Source organism: Apostichopus japonicus, chromosome 9 (genome assembly GCF_037975245.1).
Source record: "Apostichopus japonicus isolate 1M-3 chromosome 9, ASM3797524v1, whole genome shotgun sequence".
Taxonomy (NCBI): Eukaryota; Metazoa; Echinodermata; class Holothuroidea; order Aspidochirotida; family Stichopodidae; genus Apostichopus; species Apostichopus japonicus.
Genome location: NC_092569.1, coordinates 12,690,734 through 12,712,495, shown reverse-complemented (window position 1 = coordinate 12,712,495; position 21,762 = coordinate 12,690,734). Strand labels below are relative to the sequence as shown.

At 38.8% G+C, this 21,762-nt stretch overlaps 1 protein-coding gene across 4 annotated transcripts in view; it reads left to right on the top strand.

Annotated features, from left to right (window-relative positions):
• LOC139973200 (R-spondin-2-like) overlaps positions 1 to 21,762 on the top strand; it is a 40,586-nt gene that overhangs the window by 7,885 nt on the left and 10,939 nt on the right. For 2 of the 4 annotated variants that reach the window (XM_071979703.1, XM_071979706.1), the window contains exon 2: positions 12,602 to 12,877. In XM_071979703.1, coding sequence (XP_071835804.1) covers positions 12,784 to 12,877 — 94 coding nt within the window. In that variant the 5' untranslated portion in view covers positions 12,602 to 12,783. Of the gene's footprint in view, positions 1 to 2,284; positions 2,745 to 8,494; positions 8,623 to 12,601; positions 12,878 to 21,762 lie in introns of those variants that run through there. The other 2 variants (XM_071979704.1, XM_071979705.1) reach the window with 2 other exon arrangements.

The following is a 21,762-nucleotide window of genomic DNA, read 5'->3' as shown; positions in this document are numbered from 1 at the left end:
GCTATTGCATTGTTTTGTATGTGGTGGGAGAGGGGGAGGGAAGGGGGCCAGGGGAGGGATATCCCCACTATTGGTACGTTACGTCATTGAAATAAGATAGAAGTAAAGAAGTTGTCAAATTCCAGAGTTCTCTCCCATATCTGGCCTGCCTATAGAGAGCATTGTGGACTTTCAAGAAAGTAGGGAGCTTTGTTGGAGCTTCCTGATCAAATGAATAAATTATACACGTGACCATGGTTGGAGGGGGGGGGGGGGGAGTCGATACATGCATAATGAATCACTAAAACTCGTATTAGTCAGTCAGTCTAAAATTTCAGTAAACCCTTTTTTCTCTACTTTTTTATTCTTCCTTTGGATTTGTTTTATTGGGTCTGGTTGATTCTGTTCGTCCCGTCCATGTATGATCACAATGTCAATAAAATTCTTCCACTTTACTTCAAGTGACTAAGCCAGCGAAAAGGATTAAGTCCCTAAGAGTTGATGACGTTAATAGGAAACCCTACAACACAGTCAACGATAAACGAAACCACTGCGTATATTCGTGTGGATTAGATCATATGGAGAGAAAGGTCGCGCATGTAGATCACTTAAAGCTATATAGGCCTCCATGGCCACGATAAGAAATTGAAGAACTAGGACCGACTATAGCTGAATAATTTTACTTTATATCGGTCTAGTTTCCAGTCTACCATCAAATCAACGCTTTTTAGACACTTGTGGTGAATCGGTTTGCACAGATGGGGGAGGAAGGGAGTGAGCGAGCGAAGGAAGGGGGGGGGGGGGATCGATAACATAGTTGTTTATAGATGAACTGCTGAAATTTCCATTTTTTATGCTTAAAGCTATTATATATGTAACTATTTCTGATGGATGCGTTTATGTTAAGCCATGATAAAGGTACCTGAATGGGTTTTTTTGGGTCTGGCAGAGGGGGGGGGGGGGGGGGCGCCGAGCATTACTATTCAGGGATTCCCTTAGCGGGCCACCTCATTCGAAACTGTTCCTACACCACTGGGGTCTTTTGCAGCCCTTGGAAATTCATTAACTCCAGCACAAAAATTTGTCATAAAATTCCTGAACTTAATTATAAAGCCCGGGCCGTAGAGAAAAATAAAATAAAAATATAAAAGAAAGTTAAACGAAAAAAATGCTTGTTTATGCCTGAGAAAACAAATGACTTGTTATCCTTGTATCATTGTTATAACTGTAAAGCTGAGATATTTCTTATGTATATATTACGAACTCTTAAGAGCTGTTTAACGTGTTTGCTATATACAGTGTCATCCGGGCACTTAGGTGTCAAATTGAGCAAATTTGGTGAATATATATATATGTTTGGAAAATGTTTACTCACAACATAACTGCAAAAGAGGCATAACAGCCGCCGAGTTGGATATTGGGTACCGTTTCTGAGCAGATGCTCTGAACAGCAGTAATCAAGTAGGCCTACGTTGCAACTGGTCACAAAATACCAGTGTGTTATCCTATCCATGTAAAAAAGTTAAAACAGTATCATTATTGACGAAACTATCACAGTTGAAAAGAAATAACCAGAAATTAAAAAAAAAAGGAAGCAGGATTTCTCTCAGCTTATGGAATGCATATCAATTTACGATAACAAACAAAAATATCTAACCCTTAATTCAAATCAAGAACAAACGTGAGCAATATTAGGTCGATTGACATAGTTCAGTATTTCTATAGTTTAATTTCTTAAGTTGGGTTACAGAAATATCAAAGGGTGGAGTTATTTCATCATTTCACTGAATAATCAAAACCTCCCCCCCCCCCACCCCAACCCCTTGATGTCTGTTGCATCAAGATTTATGGATACTGCCAATAAAAGTTACCATGTCATAGATTAAAGGGGAATTCCAACCTTAATTCCTGCTTTAATTGGTTCCTCCCGGGCGTATGAAACGTCAAATTTAATTACCGAGCGATGCTCTTTCACACTATAGAGAGGTTGCACATCTTTAATAACTGACCAAAGTAAACCCTCCCCCCCCCCCACCTACCCCACACCAGGTTCAGTAATAAACTATAAACGAAGCCATGATCTCCCAACGAAATAAAAAAACACTGACAAGCCTAATCACTGAGCTTTTGAACTTGTATTTGCTTACAAACAGAACAAGCTCAACTTAATCAAGATCAAATAATACATCACTTTAATCCCTAAAGTTTGGTTTCTATTGCGTGTTTCTATTGGTTGATGACAGCTATCATATACGCCTCTATTGTTGTATCTGTCTCGCCTACATCATGCTCCACCTGCCAATAAAGTTAATCAGGCTCCAAATCGCTTGAAACCTGACTGCTCGATTACCTGGATTTTTAGCTTCGAAAGAGTTGTCGGTTTGACCTGATGTTTTTGTAACCATGAAGTTGTTTTTTACCACTACGAAACAGGGAGAAAAATAGCCAACTGCCCAACAAAAAAAAGAGTAAAAGAGACCAAAAAAAAAGAGAGAGAGAGAGAGAGGAAAGAATGAGTTACAGAAATGAGATCGAAGGTGTCAGAAGAAATATTCCGTTAAATGCTGCCATTATTATTACTGTTATGATTATCGAGACCTTCATTTTTTTGCCGTTTTGAAAAGTTTCGATCAACATGGATTTGTGCTGTGCAAACATTCTTATTTGCACCAGGAACTTTCAGTGTAGAATTGTGCTACTCTTAACATGTGAAGCTAATTGGGTTTGTTAACTTGAGTTTCCTTTCGCAATCTCTCTTTAAAAAGGTAGGCCATAATCATTTCATTTATTTACTATATATAGTAATACATATCTCTTTAAATTTTACTAACGAATGTTGTTTACCTTAGCATTGTCTGTAAAGTACCCCCCCCCCCTCTATAGGTAGTTGGCAAATGTTGTTAAACATAAATCTGAAAATGTGTAACTTATGTCGAGAAAATATTGGCTACTTAAAACGATAATTTTACCGATGTTCACCACTTAAATGTACCTAGTACTCCGCTAATCTATTGGTGATTTGTCCAGCGGTTACAAAGAATATGTAGGCCATAAAGAATCGGTAATATTTCGTAAAGATATCAAAAGTAAAACAGTCCTTAATTAGGGGGTCTCATCCTCTGACTTAGTCCTTGCCATTGAGGTGAGTCAAATTATGCAATTGAATTACTCACTGTGACCGGAAATGCTTTTAAAACGGTAGCTCAAAGTGGTGACTGAGGGATGAACATGTGGTGTGACCATTATTTGAATTTCTAGCATATTTTGCCGCAAATTGGAAAAATTAACTTCTCCCTCAATCTAATCCCTTCCCTTTCATAACGCAACGCAGAGCATGAACAAGCAAATTCATATTTCACGCCTACCACCAGTCCACCGCCTAAATCCACCTAACCCCCCCCCCTACCACCACCAGCCCCTTCTTCCGCAGCGAAAGATATGTCCTCGTGAAATATACAAATGGATATATTACAGGCTATAGGATATACACAGATGCCGTAATAAAGATAGATTTATTTCTTGTTTGTCCTTTCATATTTTAAATTTAAATATTTTTTTTTTCTTCAAGAACTATGTTTATCTCTTCCTTAATACGTTTTCGTACCAAAACACAAGTATGCGCGGTGAGCAGTGCTATATACGATGACACGGCATGATCACGTGATACAGTTGACGACTAATGGAGTTCATCGTCCATCTTCTAACGAGTGGATTTAATGATCTCATTAACGCGGGAATTTCCAGTCTTGGCAGTGTTTGGGTTTTAGATTTTGAACGTACATTCCAGTGACTCGTGCTATGGATTTAATAAAAGATTATCTACGTGACAAACTCTACCGTACACGCGATCCTTATAGAATGTTATGACTGACTTCCTTGCGCTTCTCTGCATGTCTCTTTGTATATCACTTGGTATATATGAATGCATGCCTTTTACAGCTTCTGGATTAACGTTTTAACTGATTCGGTGTACAGTTTTGCAACTTTAATCTGATCATTGAAGCAAATTTGTTCTCCCCATTAGGGCAGGGAGTTGTTATGGAAGTTTTACCTCCATGATTAAAGGCATTGAAGACTCGCCCAAACCGCGTGCCGCGCTCTGAAAAAGTTAACTTTCCGTTGCTTGCAAGTGAAGTTTTTCTCTTGTCGCTACAAAATGCAGACAGTAATGAAACGTGATACCTTGTTATCTTTAGCTGGACATGAGATGTCCATCGCTGTATCGTCTGTACACTGTGCTGTGGGTATTGACCGCAGCTGTATGTACTGACTGTACACTAGTGTCTAATTACCGACGGTAGCAAGCTGTGTGTGTATTTTCTGGGATCGATGGTGGTGTCTAACACTTCTGTTACACCTCATTCGAAACTAGGTCAGATTACCGGCATTAGACGTTTCTATTTGCGCCAGTCTTCACACCCTTAAGTAACATTTCTTGTGCTCACACAAACCGCTCAAACTAGTACATGTTATTGCGGAACAGAAAAGTCCTATGATGGTTTTATATGTTGTATACCCATTAATGGATCTTGTGCTAACTCAGTGGGTTTAATCCAGCCGTTTTGATTAAATCAGCCTCAAATGTGTTAATAATTATTAATAATGAATATCCGCAGAGAACAATACAAGGGGGGGGGGGGGGCTGGGGAGGGGGGCATGCAAGAAGTAAAGGTTTATAATAAAACTAATAAAAGAGTTAACAGTCAAACTTGAAAAAGTTAACCCGGCGGTATGCCGTCTCGGTTGTAGCCACTCAACAGCACTATCACCGGCAAATCGACTGTTGTATTGTTACAGCAGCACTGTCACAGATAAATCCAACTCAGTTATATTGTCACAACAGCACTTTGATCGGTATACTGTCTCAGTCGTATCGTCTCAACAGGTACTATCAGCGGTATACCGTCACAGTTGTATTATTTCAACCGGCACTCCCATCGGTACCACTCAGTTGTACTGACACAACAGCACTTTCATTGGTATACTGTCTCAGTCGTATCGTCTCAACAGGTACTATCAGCGGTATACCGTCACAGTTGTATTATTTCAACCGGCACTCCCATCGGTACCACTCAGTTGTACTGACACAACAGCACTATCATTGGTATACTGTCTCAGTCGTATCGTCTCAACAGTACTATCAGCGGTATACCGTCACAGTTGTATTATTTCAACCGGCACTCCCATCGGTACCACTCAGTTGTACTGTCACAACAGCAGTATCATCGGTATACTGTCTCGGTTGTATCGTCTCAACAGTACTATCAGCGGTATACCGTCACAGTTGTATTATTTCAACCGGCACTCCCATCGGTACCACTCAGTTGTACTGTCACAACAGCACTGTTATTGTTTTACTGTCACAGTTGCATTGTCTCAACAACACTACCAGTGGTACCGTCTCTGTGGACGCATCGTCTCAGCGGTACTGTATGACACTAACAGCGACTGAGTCTCCGAAGTATAAACCACGATACTCTGTGAATGGTAGTGTAATAGTGGTACTATTTCAGCTGCACTGTAACAGTGGTACTGTCTCAACGACATTATCGCAGTGGTACCAACTCAGCGGCACTATACGGTGGAAGTTCCATCTCAAAGCTACTAAACAGTCGTATTGTCTCAGTGGTAATTAAAGCGGTACTGTCTGTATATACGGTGGTGAAACCGTGACACTATCTCAGCGGTACAGTTAAAATATGCTACTGGAACAGTGGTACTGTCTCAGCGGTATTTACGGCGGTATTGCCCGATTGCTATTGAAACCGTTGTGATAGCACTGTCCCAACTTACTTGAATGGCACTATACAGTATGCGTTCTTAACGGCACTAGCGGGGCACTATGCAGCGGTACCGTCTCAGCTGTACTAGAAGAGGGATACCGTATCAGCGGTATTATAGGAGGTATACCGTGTCAGCGGTATTAGAGCAGGTATACCGCCTCAGTTGTACTAGAAGAGGTATACCGTGTCAGGGGTGTTGCTTCAGTCTCAGTGTTATTGTAACGGCCGTACGGCAAGCCGTTTTTAACATTTACATCCCAATTCTCCTTAAGTGTAAACTATTCTACTTAAGAATACAAATGTTCTATTTTACTTAAGTGGAATGCAATTTCACTTGAGTAGAATATAATTTCATGTAAGCTTAATTGAATTATACTTAAGTAGAATGGTATTTTACTCATGTAGAATACATGGCATATCGTGAAATAGAATTCCTCTTAAGTAGAATTGAGTTCTACTTAAGTAGAATCGAATTCGACTTAAGAATAGTATTATTTCATTTAAGTGAAATTTTATTCTACTATGAAATCAAGTCTTATTCTATGTTACTTAAGTAGAATTAAGAGGTATAAATGTTAACACTGCTAAAAGCCGTTTTAACATTTCCCCCGTAATTTTACTTAAGTGAAATGCATTCTACTTAAGTAAAATGCCATATCACTAAAGTAGAATTCAAATTTTACTGAAGTGAAATTGGACAATATTGGCCTTTATTTTACGTAAGTAGAAGACAATTTGACTGAAGTAAAATTCAATTCTACTTAAGTGAAATGGCATTTCACTTAAGTGGAATTGAATTTTCACGTAAGTAGAATACATTTCATCTCACGTAAAGTTATGGGTAAAGTTAAAAACGACTTGCCATACGACCGCTCGCCATACACTGTATATAATTTATCAGTACTCAGTTATACTGTTTCAGCATGAATAAGCAGAGGGATTTATGGAACCAGGAGAGATTTCCTGCTTTGGTATCGAATTAACGTTATATAGCCATACTACAGTTGCGATTTATTCCAGATATCTGACAAGTTTATGAAAGCAAGTCATTGTATTATTGACAACATTTACAAGGCGGTCCTGTCATGGAAAGTTTAGAACCTAAGGCAAAGTTAGGCGCATTGATCGACGGGCACAGCAGTTCACAGTAGGACGTGTTCGAAACAACGAACAATAATGATATATATTAGTCGTTTAAAGAAGCATATATCTTGTATTTGTGAAGAACTGTACACATTATGATCGTTATGCCTGCGAACGTCTGTTAAAGTGGTTTAGTGCTATATTTAGTACAACCAATTCAATCGTCAGAAAATGAAATGCAATGGAACTTAAAATGCTTACTTGAATTCATAGAATGATTTCTATCAATGCCTCGAATTATGCTATGAAAACTCCCCACAAAAACATAACAACATCGGTCACACTTGGTCAAACATCTTCAGTTTATCCAGTTACTGGTAGCCTGGTTTGACGCTTTATCATCTCAGCGAATATTTTTTTGGTATTCTGTTGACTGTTAGATTCCCCCGGAAAGTATGGAACGCCAAATGGGAATCAAATGTGACGATGTTCTGAACGATTTGTAAAGGCCTGGTACATATAAATGTTAAGTGATTCATGGATTCATAGAAAGGATAAGGCATAAAGAGCGCATAGAATAGACAATGTTTTGCTGGTAAAGCAGAGAAATGAGAATGACTCAGTTAAGTTATAAAGGATGGCCAGATTTCTAATGCCTATTTAAGCTAAACTTGTCATAGGCTATATATTGATTCCGTATTCACTTTTCCAGCAGCGTTATATAGGCTTCATATGTAGGATTTTAAAAATACCACCAATAATTCGCACATACCTTCATCACCCCTAACTCCTATTCAGAAATCTGATTGATGTTTGGAAAGGTGGCCAATATTAACAAGTGACTCCGAATTAATTCGTTAAAAGTTGTTTGTTTTCCTGCCGTGACGAAATTACGTACCCGTTGAGTTAGCGACGAAGGAGGACAATTACACCCGCGGGCGACGCGGGGGGAAGAGTTCTCGATTGACGGCTTGTCATCGGAAGCTTCGTTCTCTCGTGGTGGCATGAACTTTTTTAGTAACTGTATCGTTACGGCCCCTTGCTGTTCATTCCGCAGATGCATCAGTTACAAGACAGTGTTAGACTATATAGTTCCCTATAAGTAGTAGGACACCCCTGTCAGCTTCTTCATCGGTATGTTTGAGGGTTGAAAAAAATTTCGGAAATAGCTTTGTTGATTAACAGACTACAATCGATCCTTAGCTGAATTATGCGCTTGGTCGGCGAGAGAAAAAGAAATCCATAGTGTTAGCGGTTCCTCGAATTTCGTCAGCCTACACCCTTTTGATTCAACGAGACAGCTGTGGCTAAAGCTAAAATATACCGTTTATATAATACATCTGTGAAACGTGTGGTTTATCCAACTTATCGAGGCAAAGAAAAACGGAGTCTTTCTCTTTTCTCGCCCGAAGCGAACGATGTAACGAATTAAAGCGTATTAAAAAAGTGATTCCACAACGGGAGCTTTCATTCGGCATATATATTAAATATATTATATATCATCCAATTGACTATAATTCAATTTGAAGCAAAAAAAGAAGGTGTTTCGATTCCAGCCTATTTGGTTTCCTTCGATCGGGATAATTTCAAGTTTCGCCACCATCACCAAAAGTAGCCTCGGTGTGTGTATTTTTTTTTCATTTTTAAAGCTTTACTTCAGTCATTGAAAGGCATAACACGTCGGAAAGTCGGAAATCAGTGAAAGTTTTGTTACGTGTAGGCTTTTATCAGCCGTTATCTGTGATTTCGGAAAAATCTGTTCATGTCTTAGAAACGGGTAAGTGCATATCTTCGTCTGTACTGAGTCGATACTGTGTCTACGCCCCATTTGTTATTGTATGTTCCATTTCAGGGAACTGCAACAGGGACCAAAATTTCCAATATTCTCAGAGCAATTAATTAATAGGGGGAAAGTGGTATTTTAAGGAAATTTTCACGTAAAACTAGAAACTCAAATATTTTGGTTTGATTTTGCTGTGTCTGTATGAAATGTAACCAGGGAGCTGCAACTCTAACGTAGCAGCTCCCTGGTGTAACCATATATAATATTAATATTTGCCATGAAAGGTTCCTAGAAAACGGAGCTACCTTTTTTTTAACACGCATACATCAAAATGTGCCAATTTACTCCCAAATAAAGTTACAACGAGATCGCTAACCATTATCAACCGTTTTACAATTTTCCTCATGGTCGGGCTCCGGGTCAGTTTTCTGTTTTGTGGCATTGTATAATTGACTATGTGTTTGATCTCGGCCTCGACGTTTTTCGAATGAGTATCAGGGATAGCAACACAAGAATATTAAGCTATGATATACTTGTTTAGCAAATTTAGTAAGGCTATATATGATGATGGACAAAACAAAGTCTGATAGGATATTTTGTTTGCTGAAGATGATTGCTTAGCAACATCTATGAAACTTTTCATATCAACAGTGTACAACAGAAAACAATAGTATACTGCAGTGTATACCAGTGTACAACAGTGTACAGCAGTTTGCAATATGATACAATAGTGTACAAAAGTGTATACAAGTGTACAACAGTGCCCAGCAGTGTACGATAGTGTACGACAGTGTACAGCAGTATACAACAGTGTACAACAGTGTACAGCAGTGTACAACAGTTTACAACATGGGCCCAGCGGTGTACAATAGTGTACAACAGTATACGGCAGTACACAGCAGTGTACAACAGTGTACAGCAGTCCTCAGCAGTGTACAACAGTACAAAGCAATGTACAACAGTATACGACATTGTACGACATTGTACGACATCGTACGACAGTATACGACAGTGTAACATAGTATCCAACGGTATGCGACAGTGTAAAACAGTTTACAACCGTCGATACTGTTCAGTGACTAACTTTTGGAGTATTTAAATATTGTAAATATAGACTGTAATGAATAAGAATAATTAAAGTACTCGTTTTGTCAATATATGAAGTAAATAACCGCGACGTTACCCTTCAGATGCGGGTCAAATACATGTAACCATTCTGCGAAGATATATCACTGCTTGGTTTGAACACCTTATTATGACAATGTGTTAACAATTGAAGGGTATACCCGAATGAGACTGCAATGGTGACAGAGTGACCCAATAGGATTAAAATTCCCTTGCTCTACCAACTGGACTATTCACCAACTGGGCTGTCCACCAGCTAAGTGTTGGGTAGCCCAGTTGGTATAGCTGACGAGAGAGGGACAGGGAGCTACAGCCCCTGTCGCCGGGGTAATTTGATGAGAAGTTGAGAACCGACAATACAGGACAAAGAATATGATGTTTGCATTTTCATAATATATATCGTACTTCAGGAAAAATGACAAGTACAAAAAGGCCACCAGCTGACAAAGTTGTCCCATGGCTTGAACTCGTCTCTCGACGTCTCTGCTTGTAGTTCTGAGTACTACATGACTTTAAATTCCTGAACTGACAAGTTCGAATATCGTTCTAGCCAAATGTTTTTTAGTACGCATGTTTCGTGGATATATTTTGATCTGCCGCGGTAAGACCAAAAAGGGTGTAAGATTGCTGGACGTTGATTTCATGTTTCGTGGGCGCCGGAACTGAAGGAGGGAGGGAATAACGTCAGTCCACTATAGAGCATTGCGGGCTACCGCTCAAAATTGGCGGGAAGAACTGTACTCTCATATTAAAAGCACAATTGCTAATAAAATTGCTGCTTCTCGTTCCGAAATAGACAGTGTCCACTTTCCATATCTATATAACTGAGAGGAGCTTATAACATGTTGGTTAATAGTAATAGAAGCGAATATGTTGCGTCAATACGTCGCGGTTTCTTGCATCATGCATGAAGAAGCTGCGCTTAATACTAACTCCTTGATAAGATCTAGAAACCCGGTTTGCTTGGTTACCATGGCATTACGAAGAGGGTCAAACGAGGTGAATTTAAAAAGATCGTTTGAGGAAATTCCCTTCCTAATCTGTTGCTTCCCTAGCAATGTCCAATCACTAACGAAATCAAACTATGTGTCATACTTAATACTTTTTTTCTTTTTTTTTAACTTACTGGATGATTTCAAGGGAAGCCGTATACAGTATGCCATGATATGAACTATTAATCTAATCATCGTTTCGTCCAACACTGTACGGGAGGAGTCCCTTTTATGTTGAGGGGACAATTAACTAATATATATGGTACGGTATGCACTACACCTACACCTCGTAATTTCGTGGTTGATGGGATACCGTCCATGCCAGTAGATCTATAGATCGGGGTTCCTGACACATGGTGAGATTTGTAGATGGGATGAATGGGGGGGGGTGGGGGTAGGAATCAAACCAATGTTCAGAGATATTGAAATTGCCGCTTAGCATAAAGAACGCTTTTAAATCGTCGTTGTGAAAATTATTGGAGGTATGGCCCCAAACTCCAGCACCCTCGGCGTCGGAGGCCCTGGATTGCCCAATAATTGTGAGATGCAAAAAGCGCAATTTGCGGAATATAACATTCAAACAGCTTTCTTGGTACTCACAAATCGACTATACAGCAAATTACAAACAATTTAATTGTTAATATTTCACATTTATAAGAATCAAAGGTGTAGCATGAATAGGGAACGAAACATAATTATCTAAAAATAGGAATGCTTGAATATCCATGAAAATTCTAAAGATAATTCAATCAGTGTATAGTCATCGTTAAGTATATAGATGCTTCGAATTTATGTGTTATGCATATATTATAATTTATAATTTTGTACTATGCTAGTGAATGTATGAATATCATTAAGTATGAATATTGAAATAACAGAACCCAAAAGAAGCTTAACTTTACGTAAAATCTTTGAAATAATTTGCACAGCTTGAACATTAACAAATATAAGTAAATCTAGAAACTATACATTCTGTTGTTAAGATAAGAGTCAACACTGAGTGAAACTGAATCATATACTGAGATTAGCTTTGGTCGTAAACAGGGGCGTCGTGTGAAAATAAATTTTGGAGGGGGGGGGGGGGGCGTGAGTAGGTGATGACTATCTAAGCGGAGCGCCACCACAGGTTGGCGCTCCGCGTACAAGAAAATTTTTCGTCTCGCAGACCCCTCAGATTGCAGGAAATGGTTCAAACGGCACTTCCCATGCCTTATGGCAGTAAGCAACACCCCTACAATTGATAAAAATTTCCGGCAATTTTTATTTTGGGAAATATTCTCGAAGTAAGGGATCGTCATTTATTCCTCAGTTTACCAATTCCTCGTCTCCCAGAAGCGCCCAAAATTTAACAAATCGAAACATTTTTGTGTTGGCTGATCCATGATCACCGCCCATGCCCGTGAGAAGTGGTGACTGGGTGAAGAAAAAGCTATGCCGTTTGAAAACATGGGCAGAAAAAGCGAAAGTAGCGAAACCTAAGGTAAAACGTGCGATAACGAAGTGATTATTTTCCAGGTTAATTGTGACTGTATCAAACGCGAGCTTAGGACAAAAATATTCAAAGGCAATGGCATTACTAATCCCGATATGGGTGCGACGCCACTGGTCGTAAATGCAAGAAGTAAAAGTCTAATAATCACAGTATAGCAAAGGATTAACATCATAAATTTCTATTTTCAAGTTTATCTACTAACAAACAATTTTCACTCATGTTGAATATGTTTTCAGATTTCATCTTTGAAAAAAAAATAACAGAGACAGTCATTTTAAATGACATAATTCTAATTAAAAAAAAAAAATATGACGAAATCGACAACACACATCATTTTTTCGTTTTTCTATTTCCTTTCCCACAGAAAAGCCTTGGTCTACTCCTCCCCAATTTCAGCTGAAGAATATTAATGATAACTTCTCTGCAACTACCATTCTCTACAATTAGTTGGCTATCATTTGATGGAACCAATCTACGACGTTCACAATGAATCAATGGGATTAACGGAACACTTTATTTATAAATAATCAAAACCACTACCAGAAGATGATCCTCTCCGAGTTGAAATTGATGTTTGTTCTCTTCCTGGCAATTGTGGTAGAAACTTTCGCAGAGGCAAGATACATCCGCGCTACAAGAAGTGAGTAAACCTGGAGATCTTTATTCATTCCTCTATTTATACAACAAACTTGTTCGCAATAACTCGGTTTTGTTTTCGGTTTCGATAATAATCGTAACCAATGCATTCATGATGGTGTTTGTGTGTATTTGGGGTCACCAGGGGTCAAATTGTGAAAACTTTGTAAACACGATATCTCAATACTGGAAGCTTGGGCAGACCTTTAATTTAGTGCATGTGTAGAAGTACCACATTGAGTTAAAGGAGAATATTGTTTTTTATGGAGTTCAAAGGTCATTTGGGGTCAAATCGTGCAACCCTTGTAAACATGTACACCCTCACTATACGTTACATCAGATTCATGAAGAAAACTGCTCATGTTACATCCTCGAAACCACAATGCATTTGTGCATTCTGGTTGATTGATCTTGTCTTGTTTGGTCAGTCTCCATATCTATAGCCTCCCGGTCCTACTGTTACTATAGGATAGTAAACAAAGACACGTTTCTATATGTGATTAATCGTTTGGTGGGTGAGGTGTATTTTAGGAAAAGGGATGGGAAGGTGACGTTATACTGAAACTAAAGTAACTAGGGCGTCACGTATACAGGGCTTATGCTTTCTACACATGTACAATTGCATCATTACCACATATACTGTATGTCTCTCTATATCTGTTTATTCGAGAACTGTTGAGAAACAAGTGACCGCAATAAGGAAAAACAACGTTGCTTAGCAACATACGGATTTGACGCGACCTTAACACGCGCCTACACATCCTGTTACCATATCAGAACATAATACAACCATGAATCGAATGTACATCTTTTTTTCTTTTCTAGTAATTTGTAAAATTGTTTTATTTAGACTTGTATATCTCCCCAGAAAATACCTCACATTATTTCTGCATCGGCAAATCTCGCATCCGCTTCCTCTCAAAGTAGAAGATAACTGTTTCTCTTTTTCGTTTTTGTTATAGTAAAAAAGAAACATGTTTGCAATATAGTGAAGCTGGACATACATATATGCTCTTAGGGAAGCTTATCCAACAATCTTATTTTGAATCATATGATAGATGATATACAAACGGTTGTGATGAATAACTGCAATAGATAAAATCTTGTTCGCATTTGGCAGATATCCCAGTTGTGATGCCATAGTACCATTGTACAGTCTCATACTTTGTGTTTGCTTTTGTTCTTGTTCTAGCGCTTGTGCCCGTGCTCGTGCTCGTGCTCGTGCTCGCGCTTGTGCCCGTGCTCGTTCTCGTGCTCGTTCCTGTCTTGTGCTTGTTCTTGTTTTATTTTACATATAACTTATTTAAATGGTGATAAAATCTTGTTCGCATTTGGCAGATATCCCAGTTGTGATGCCATAGTACCATTGTACAGTCTCATACTTTGTGTTTGCTTTTGTTCTTGTTCTAGCGCTTGTGCCCGTGCTCGTGCTCGTGCTCGTGCTCGTGCTCGCGCTTGTGCCCGTGCTCGTTCTCGTGCTCGTTCCTGTCTTGTGCTTGTTCTTGTTTTATTTTACATATAACTTATTTAAATGGTGATAAAATCTTGTTCGCATTTGGCAAATATCACTGGTGTGACTGCCATAGTACCACTGTACAGTCGCGTAGTTTGTGTTTCCTTTTGTTCTTGTTCTAGCGCCCGCGTTCGTGCTCGAGCTCGTGCTCGAGCTCGTGCTCGTGCCCGTTCTCGTGCTTGTGCTTGTTCTTGTTTTATTTTGTAACATAACTTATTTAAATGGTGAATGTTAGCAGTAATATTGCGAGGGGTGCCTTTCTTAGCTTATGTTGAAAAATGTCATCGTCTAACTATGCCATACTAAAAACAATATATAAATACGCTTCCTGTAATTTCTCACCGAGACCTTCCATATAGAGGCCGCTCTCCATAGCAACTCATTTCTGATATATCCTTCATCAAGCATATCTTATTCATTGGCTAGGAAGTTGGGTTAAATACTCTACCTTGAATAATAATCACGACCTCGTTCGATGCAGTTTTAGGCTAACAGTTATAATAAAATGTCAACTGATAGTTTATCTATACGTCCAATATTTAAATCTTTACATCAGCTAATAGTTTAGCACGTTTCGTTTATTTTATTTTTATTTTTATGGCACAGCAGGTACGATCCCCTTCCCACCCACCCCCCCCCCAACCTCAAGCCCCACCCTCCCCAAACAAAAATCAAAACAACGATATGATGAATGATTTCGGTACTTTATTTGGAAAACAGTATTAAATATATAATTACTAGAATCATTTAACATCCCACAGTTAAACAATGTAATGAATTGTCTGCAGTATAATGAATTATTGTAGAACCTTCAATCAGGGGAGAGAGATGGAATGTGAATATGTTCCATGTTTGATCATTCGTCAACTGTTTAAAGGGTGTGAAGACTCGCGCACAAAGAAACGTCTCATACCGGTAATCTGACCTAGTTTCGAATGAGGTGTAACAGAAGTGTTAGACACCACCATTGATCCCAGAAAATACACACACAGCTTGCTACCGTCGGTAATTAGACACCAGTGTACAGTCAGTACATACAGCTACGGTCAATACCCACAACAGAGTGTACATAGCAGCGATGGACATCTCAGGTCAATATAAAAGATAACAAGGTATCACGTTTCATTACTGTCTGCATTTTGTAGCGACCAGAGAAACACTTCACTTGCAAGCAATGGAAAGTTAACTTTTTCACAGGGCGGCACGCGGTTGGGGCGAGTCTTCAATGCGTTTAACTCTCAGACCGACTTTTGGAGTTTCTTTAAGATTTCTCATAAGTACCGATCATTTGCTATATGAAATACAAAGTAAAATATCATTGTTTTGACGACAGAGTTTATTCAAGGCTTAGGAGAGAAAATTACAAAGAAAAGCTGGTTCATTCTGCGTCCAAATTCCAGATAAACTCTTCCCTTCCGTTAATTTGGAGGAACTAAGAGAGGTACCGTATGTATCATTTCATATATCGTATCGAAACTTGGGGGAACGTTTTGCAATATCCCGCCTGCTCCCGAGTTCGAGTCACTCCAAGATTAATGTATGTCGTCCAGTTACAGACTCGTTGACAATTGACAATTCATAATCATGGACGTTAAATATGAATCTAAGAGACTGACTTCGGTTAGCTTGCGGCTTTGGTAAGCTAATGATGGCTTCTTCGCGAGTTCCTCTATCTAAAGATCTAATATACATACATTACATTGTAAGTTTGTAACTACGGTACAAAGATGAACATATATCCAGAATCTTTGGGCATACGTGAAGTCCCAATAACTTCCTCAAAAATTCCCAACTGCTTGTGATAAGTATTATGGTGCACCATCGCTCACCATCAAACATGCTTGAACAGAAACGAGGTATCACAAACCCAATCGATTTTAGCGTATTATGTTCTTTGTGTATAACCCACCCCTCCTTTCGCACGCCCCCACCCCCCGGCCCCGGCTAAGAAAACTCTTGCCCAATTTTCGAGATATGTCGTGTCTGGGCCGTGTCATATTTAGTGAATGGTTGCTGTCACAGCTGTCACAGTTGCTGTGACAGTGTCAGTAGAGTCGGAAATATTTCACCATCTCCTTGTTTTTCTTTTTTCGTGTATTTTATGACATAATATCTGGCAATTGGAACCGTAAAAAGAAACATTAATTCAAGATCGAACTTTATATAGTCGACCCATCATGGCTGATTTGGACTTTATGCATCATCGTACACCCACCCTCTGAGGTCGACGAAAAGGCATACATAATTCCCACTTTCGTGAATAACAAAACAGTATCATGAATGAAATAAATAATAGCCAAAACATGGTATAATAGACTAAAAAGAATTTAAACATTTTGGCGTCAATAACTTATTGAATTTACTCCCATTCGGTAGCCTAATTCAAGGAGCGACAGATCACACACGCATTCATTAAGAAACAAGTTTTGATACAACAATGAAGTACATATTGTGACACATTTTTAATGATTAACCCCTTCGAAATACATTTTATACGAGTGAATAGAGAGATTCTCGTTCATCCGCGAGAAGGGTGGGGGTGGGGGGGGGGTGGGACTGGTACAGCATAATCCAGGACATTGAGCTCAAGGCTGTGTTGTAATCGATCGTAATTTGTAGCCGTCAGTGTAAATTAACTTTATTATGGGAGTCATCTTCAACGCATAAGTCGAAGGTGTATTCACCCTTGTAAACCTATTTCCAATCTAGACTGTGAATTATTATTATTATTATTATTATTATTATTAGTTTGGAGGGCAAAAGTATTTTCTTCTCCTTCTAGATAAATGCCACGATATCCTTCCTTCGGTTGTCGTCCTAGTTTTTCTTCTCTCATGACCAAAAGAGAATTACATCGTATTTTTCATTGATTATAACTGAGACAAGATTCTGCAGACTTTTTCATATTTTTGGTTTTCATATTTCATATCGTGAAACCCTTGTAAACATGTACACACCCACACTATACATTACATCAGATTCATGAAGAAAACTGCTCATGTTACATCATCGAAACCACAATGCATTTTTGAATTCTGGTTCCTATTTTTTTTTTCATATTCCTAACAGGCCTGACATATAGGAAGGTGGGGCCGCTGGGGAGGGGGGGGGGGGGGTTAAAGGGCTACAGTCGGATAAATTATAGACTCGAAAATGTATAAAGGAGGACTTGGGAAGTAGGAAATATCACTCATTGGATATATAAGAGCTAGCTAGTGATTTTATTTCGTTATGACTCATTATCCATACTAACTTTGATCTGTTAGTAATTAACGAGATAAAAACCAAAATATGGACTTTTTCTCCACCAACTATTTCAATCTAGACAACTCCGTTGTTATGGGATATTAATTAATATCGAATAGTATCGAAAATGAAGCCCAAAATCAAAAGGGCAAAAAAAAAAATTTCGCTTCACCAATTTGTTTCGAGAAGGCCATTATTACGTTTTAAACGATAGTTTCCTGTTGATAAGGAAGGATGTTTAAAAGATGGCAGTCGGGCAACTTAAACTTATCGTCAATTATTTGGCGGTGCAGACTTTAACCTTGCAAAATTTGATTCGGCATTGAAAAGGGCTTAGGCCGCATTGAAAAAGGCTTAGACCAAGAACGTGAATTAATGTTGTTATGAATAAAACCATGTGCTGTGCATATCATCTTTCCAATCAGAAAAAAAAAATGATATCTTGGCAAAAGGTCTTTTGCTACAAGATACAAACATCGATTAGCCTATGTTGTTTTCCCGTCACAGGAAGAAAATGTCCACGGCATTTTTCGATATGGTATAACGTGTATGTGTACCTGAGGGGAGGGGGATTTTTTTGAGGGGGGCGGGGGGCGAGAGGGGACAGGTGTGGATGGGTGGGAAGAGTTAAACTTAAACTCCCTCATGAATACAGTGTTGATACTAAAAAGAAATGTGGGTTTGGGAAAGAGAATGGTGTATTTGGCCTGTGTTGCGAAATCGTCCACAGTGACAATAGGATATGCACTCTTTTTGCGCATAAAATACCATGGGAATCTGTCAAGTTGTGAACAGCAAACAATGCTTACACTTCCGCAAAAAAAGCACCGTGTATGTTAATGATATCAAATTTAAAGGGTGTGACTTTGAAATCAGATATTCCTTGAAAGGTGAAAAAGTTCATGCTATAGATATAGGATCGAAACGTCAGACTCTCTAACTTTGATATAAAAATTTATGAAATAAAAGACTTCCTATTTTGCTTAATATTTTGTGTTAAATCACTATAAAGTTGACAACAATTGAACCTTTCCATTTCCCCACAAGTAAGTGAAGTAACCCATATCCGCGGTTATTCGGTTACCCGCCCTTTGTATTCTCTCTTTATATCCACAAAATGATAATACAAAAAAATACATAGAAGATAATACAAACACATCAAAATGTTGAAGTATACATACAGTCATCACAAGAACAATCTTATTTACAATGTAATTATCACTGCAGGGGAGAACCTGGCAGAAGCAATGCTTATATAAATTCCAGTTTTCGAACTTTTGCTAGTGTTTTCCCCAAAGCATATAGATATTAGATACCTTAGATCGGGAGTTCATCAATCGTTTAACCATAGGTAACTGCTTCCTCATTCTGTTAACCCGAGTTATAACAAGCTTTTTTTTGGAACCGATTTTATCACACGTGCGTATCAAGTGCGTTTGCACTTTGGAGACCGGAAATCACTCTACCAATTTGATCACCTGCATTGGTCCCGTCGAAGGAAGTTCCCGATTTCATTTCATGGCGTTTTACTAATCAATGTTTTGAATCGTATAAGAGATCACGCCAAGGGTGTGATTCCATTATTACTTGGATATTTTAATACGGATTTAAAGAAATGATATCAGGGTATACTGTGGCAGGTCAAAATAGGAGTAAAGTACCACAGACTGTATAACTTTGGTGGAAAAATGACCCTTTAAGTCGAAAGCTATGGAATCTATTTTGAAACGGTAACGAGTAGAAAAATGCAGAACCAGTGGCGGAGCGTCCATACAGTCAGAGCGGGAGGATGCCCCCCCCCCCCACCTGACGGTTTCAATTGGATTGCTGGCGCCCTTTTCAGCTTTTTACCACTTTTTACTTCTTCGCGATTATTGTCTTTTTTATTGCGCTCTCAAATACCTATTGACATTTGTCACATTTTGTTGGTGTAATTTTCTGACAAAATGGCGATGACACCTATTTATTCTTCGTTTATCTGCAGATTAGCAAGGCCCGGAAATGGTAATTTCCGGCGATCTAGGGAGTATCTTTGCTCAAAAGAAATTCTGTACGCTCCGTGGTGGCGCTCCGCTTAGATAGTGTCGAAAGCGCCCCTACAGACCATTCTCGCCCCTCCCCCCGACCAATACCCCTATAAGCTCCGCCACTGTGCAGAACATTGTTAAACCGACCATTGAGTACGCCGGTATTTGAACCCGAGTACCGGCTTTACAGCTTAATATATTTAGATGATATAGACTATCCAATCTATGTCGTAGGATTCGATTGGATCAGTTTACCCTATAGATTACTATGACATCAGAATTTTACCTATATAGATTTCAATGACGTCAGAATTTTACTTACAAAAATGTTATGCCATCGGCAGTTTACCTAATATAGGTTGTTATGACTTCAGAATTTTACCAATGGTGATGTCAAAATAGATACAGGATAAAATGAGGTATTTGGAAGTTATATGAATTAATGACGGAATCTCAAAGCTGCGTTCAGCACCTAATATGCCGAAATTGTGGTCTAGCGTATACGGCACGTTACAGCTTCAACAACATAAGTAAACATATAGGTAATATTGTCAGCGTGACTAAAATCAAACCATTGACGATGAAACTAAGCTAGCTGATTTGAAACACAAGTTAAAATCAAAGTAAATATCTTCTGGATTGGAATAAACTTGCTAATTAGGCTGTAAGTAGTAGCCCAATCAATATAAATATAGATCGCTTAGATGGATTAAGTGATGAACACTATCCAATTGTTTTGTGGGGTATTTCATGACTTAAAGGGACAGTCCAGAGTTTTCTTGATTAATCTTTATAATGAATGAAGATCACACCCTCAGCATGCATGGTGAAACTCGCATACCCTTGCTACATTGCGTTGTCGAGATATACTGTATTGATAGTTAAAAACGTTAGCACAGTTTGTATAACTTAAAGGTATGCTGGCCCCAAGTATGCTAGATATTCAAATATGGTCACCTTTGCTCAAAATTCTTAATCTGGTCAAGCTTATTACAAGCTTCGAGGAAGTTTTCCTCACTGGTTACATTCAGTCATCTTGTTGTGTGTTCCTTACAAAAATGTCTGAGAACAATTTGGAGAGTAAAGACCTCCATGAGAGTACGTTTTAAAAATATTCTAGCAATTATAGCGTGCTATAATTTGGGGCCTATACTGACTATACCTTTAAGTGATCTTGAAGCAATGATGTGTGATGTCATATTTGCACACCGACAGTGAAATGTTGGCAAGGTGTTTTGTTTCTCACTTTATTGTTCTGACCTTGAATTAGATAGGGTTCAAAGTTTGGAAATCTATCAAATAATATGACCCCAAATGGCTTTAGTGTATTCATATAACGGTTAACGCATCCCGAATTTGAAAGAAAAAGAAGAAAATTGTATGTATGTATGTATGTATGCGTGTATGTATGTATGTATGTATGTATGTATGTATGTGTGTATGTATGTATGTATTTTAGATCCTCCTGCAAGCAGGAACTCGCGAAGAAGCCTCATTGGCTTATCAAAGCCGCAAGCTGACCGAAGTCAGTCTCTTACATTCATATTTAAAGTCCATGATTATGAATTGTCAATTGTCAACAACTCTGTAACTGGACGACATACAGTAATCTTGGATTTACTCGAACCGGGGACCTTATATGATTGGAAGGCACCGGTGTTAACCACTGAGCTAACACTCCTAGTGTACATGTTACAAAGAAACAATATAACGAAACTCGTCATTTTGACCTGTTATGACCTGTTTGCTTCAAGTTCAACTTCTGATACAAAACTTGTCAAGGTCATAATGTTGTTATCTTAGAATTCGCTATATAAAAATGGAAGGCAAATTTCAACAGGATCATGCTTGGAATATGTTGCACTTCCAGCGGCCCCAAAACAAACTTTTCCCTTGCAGGCGCGTAGCCAGGAATTTGCCAAGGGAGGGGCGAAACTGTAGATTCGGCATTGCAAACTATCTAAGCGTAGCGCCACCATGAGTTGGCGCGAAGCGTACAAGAAAATTTTGGCTCAAAATGCCTCCCAGATCGCTGGAAAAGGTACTTCCCAGGCCTTGTAAATTGCATCTTAGCATTTTCTCTTTTCGAAAATACTAGCGATA